This window comes from Sphaeroforma arctica, assembly GCF_001186125.1.
Source record: "Sphaeroforma arctica JP610 unplaced genomic scaffold supercont1.205, whole genome shotgun sequence".
Lineage (NCBI taxonomy): Eukaryota > Ichthyosporea > Ichthyophonida > Sphaeroforma > Sphaeroforma arctica.
Window position 1 is genome coordinate 97,888 of NW_014040353.1, and position 3,325 is coordinate 101,212.

Sequence of the window (3,325 nt, forward strand, 5' to 3'; positions counted from 1 at the left end):
AAATAGACACTATAGATATGTCTTGTGCAACACGGACGTTACGAACTCTTCTATGTTCGGCCTTTCTATCAGACTATTTAAGGCTTGCATCAGTGACGGTCCGTCGAAGTACGGCTTGCCCATCTGGCTGGGAATGTACAGAACTTTCACGCCGAAATTATTCTGTAGTGAGAAGTATGGGTGTTGGAGAACTTTAACATATTTCTGCGAACGTCGGGATAGCATCACCGATTGCATCACCGGTTGCTAGACTCGAAAAAAGAGTACATTATAATACGAGTGACAATCTTCTGATATTGTACATTATACATCTTCTTTCACATATTCAGAATGCGGCAGTGGTGAGGTAGAAGTCGGGAATATTCCTTTACATTGGGCTATTTTATTGAACGTCAATAGCCGGAATAGGCTGGGCTCGTATGACTTAAACTGTTCACCCGGAGATGTCACACCTGTACACACTCACAGAAGCGCAGCCATCAGAGGAGTATTCTATGCCGTCAAGGTCACAACAGTATGCCCTTTGTTTCAGATACACCGTTATCGTGAATATCCAAAACCTTAAGTCCAGAATTTATACTCATGCAAATACAATCTCAGAAAGAATAGTCCAAATCTCGAGTCGTCTTATACACCTGCAAATACAATCTCATAGAAAATAGTCCATATCTCGAGTCGTTCAACATTTGTGCATACCTTTACATATACAAGAGCAATCGGGTGTTTATATATATATATAGTACATACCTTCAGTTGTTCAACCTCTACCGGCACAGTCGACTTCTCTGGTATCAGGACGTGTGTGACATATGACTTCACGGGATGTGACAGTATTTTCCTGTGCACTGAACCTTCATTTTCAAGGCCTTCAGGGTCTTCGCCGTTGCCCAAATTTCCTAATAAAGAGTACATATATATATTGTAATTGGTGCCAAGACATAAGCAGTGATACAAGCATCACAGCGGGGTGTGTCACGCTCTATGGAATGGTGTGCACGCTTAAGCTTCGCAGTGTGTGCGATACCTACACGAGCAAGAAACGGTTGTTAAGGAGGGTAGAACTTCCAGTAGAAGGCCGCACATGGCTGACATCACCGGAGATAAGGTCTGGGTGTTTAGCCACTTAATAGTCTGTCGATCATCTATCCGCAGAGGTACTAACCAAGCACTCGAACAATGTCAGCAACATATAACACACATGTTCGCACGTCCCATCGACCAGAGCCAGGACTCACCATTGAGGGCGTTTGCTATGGATGTGATCATGTCCGCAACGGTCATCCCGAATGTTTCCTGCAGGGTGTTGGGGCGAGGTATGAGCATGAAATGAGCAGGCGCACACATGGCAAGACACAGAGTCGTCTTACACGCACAGCGTGTTAGGAGAGAGAGAAGGGCACGGATTGTATCTACAGGGCAAGGACTATATCTATATATACTCAGGATCTAAGCTCTATAGTATCATACGCTCGCTAGAGTGTAGGCCGCGCCTTCACAGCCCATCTGCACAAACTGCCAAGTAGTTCTAACCCATTGGTGACATATACGAACACCTTTAGTACCATTACGCAGTGTTGGTCTAGGCTGGTCACACACCCACTCACGAGTAACAGGTGCAGGATGTCCCCTGCGGGGATTACACTGCCCATACTACACGGGCGAGTAGGGTGATGATACTTGTGTAGAAGCGTTCCGAACTATTCACCTACACAAGCTATGTAATACCGTAACCCCTCAAGACACCTGTTGACCAAGAACACCTTTGGTGTATCGCTGGCGGAAATTAGGAATTACACAGACCATCCCACACGACTCTAAGTTGGGTAGGGGTAGGATGCTTGTGTAGGTGCACCCGTAATATGCACACGAACAAGCCACGGAATATATATATATATATATCTATCAATCTATCAATCTTTCTATCTATCTATCTATCTATATAATCATACCCTATCAAGACACCCGTTGACCAGGAAGACCTTTGGCGCATCGCTGGCGGATATTGCACTGCCCATTCCACACAGCACTAAGTTGGGTAGGATGCTTGTGTAGAAGCTTCCCATGCCATAGACCAACGCTTGGCATTTGTTTATCCGTTTGGTTGCCGCTGGGTTGGCCTGGTAAGACCATCGAGGGCCGTGTCATGGGTATCGTTAGCGCTTGTCACACCTTTGCAGCTTCGCGTAGTGTAGCAGGGTTGGCACATGGACAGACCTTTAACCTCCCTGAACAAACAATGAACGCGGACGAACATACGACTGTATGCGGCATTCGCGTATATATGGCTTTGTCTGCACCAACATCTATACTATGGTGACGTCTGTCATCACAAGCAAGGAGACAGAAAGATAATAATAAAAAACAAAAAACAAGGATATTTTCAAATGCATGCATCCATTCACCGTTCAACTGCTGAATATACATCCATGTCAGAATGCATACATGGCTCTCCATACCCCACCATTGACATTCACTTGCTACCACCGACCAACGCATCACTTCTCTCTATCAGTCTGCACCATCTAACACAACCCACCTGCAGATGCAGCTGGCTATGCCCCGATCCATCATTCGTCATGTAGTACACACGGCGTATGGGCGACTCCAGCGGTCTGTGGTCATCCTTATCCACCAACTGGCTATTGGCTTTGTACGGGGGATGAGAGATCATACTTTGACCCCGGATAACCGAACCGTCCATACACTCAGCACCCAACACCACCCGGCTGTTGGTGCGTATGCACGGTATGACTGCTGTGTTCACGTGGATACCACTCACACGGGAGTACAGGAAGATGGCCGCCTCCATACTCCTGGGTGGTGGTGTGGTGATGGGAAAGTGTTTTAGAGGAATGTGAACGTCAGTGAGTAGGTAGAGAAAGGGCTGGTACTAGTGATAATAAGGTCGTGGTTAGCGAAAGCTTGAACGTTAGAAGAAGAAAAGATTACACTGAAGGACCAGTAGCGCACGAGTATTGATGTATTTCAGCTCTTCAAATATAGAAGGAGAATAGCATTCCATACGCGTGGCAGACAGCAGTTGTTGAATTGAACGCGACCCACTCGAAAATAAACACTACATAGGTAACTAACAGACGTCGCAGGTGGATTGATTCCAGGGGAGGCAAAGGTCAGCATGAAACCTTGTTTAGTATTGAGATATGTAACCCTACCTGAAGAAAATACGACTACCGGTGAAGAAGAAGTTCCCGATTGCGCCATTCCGGTAGTCGAATGGTTCATTGTCGAAGCCGTTCTTTAAGATATTCTTTATCCACCGGAAATATATACAAATAGGGCGGGGCAGATACGTTTAGCTTTATGT

The 3,325-nt window shown here is 45.9% G+C and overlaps 1 protein-coding gene across 1 annotated transcript in view; it reads right to left on the reverse strand.

The window, feature by feature from the left end:
* Positions 1 to 9: 9 nt before the first annotated feature.
* The window catches only part of SARC_03855 (hypothetical protein), a gene marked incomplete at both ends in the record, with an annotated part of 7,066 nt that continues 3,750 nt past the window's right edge, over positions 10 to 3,325 (reverse strand). The window contains 6 exons of the mRNA XM_014302347.1: positions 10 to 162; positions 748 to 896; positions 1,236 to 1,293; positions 1,950 to 2,117; positions 2,537 to 2,813; positions 3,174 to 3,268. Coding sequence (XP_014157822.1) covers positions 10 to 162; positions 748 to 896; positions 1,236 to 1,293; positions 1,950 to 2,117; positions 2,537 to 2,813; positions 3,174 to 3,268 — 900 coding nt within the window. The remainder of the gene's footprint in view (positions 163 to 747; positions 897 to 1,235; positions 1,294 to 1,949; positions 2,118 to 2,536; positions 2,814 to 3,173; positions 3,269 to 3,325) is intronic.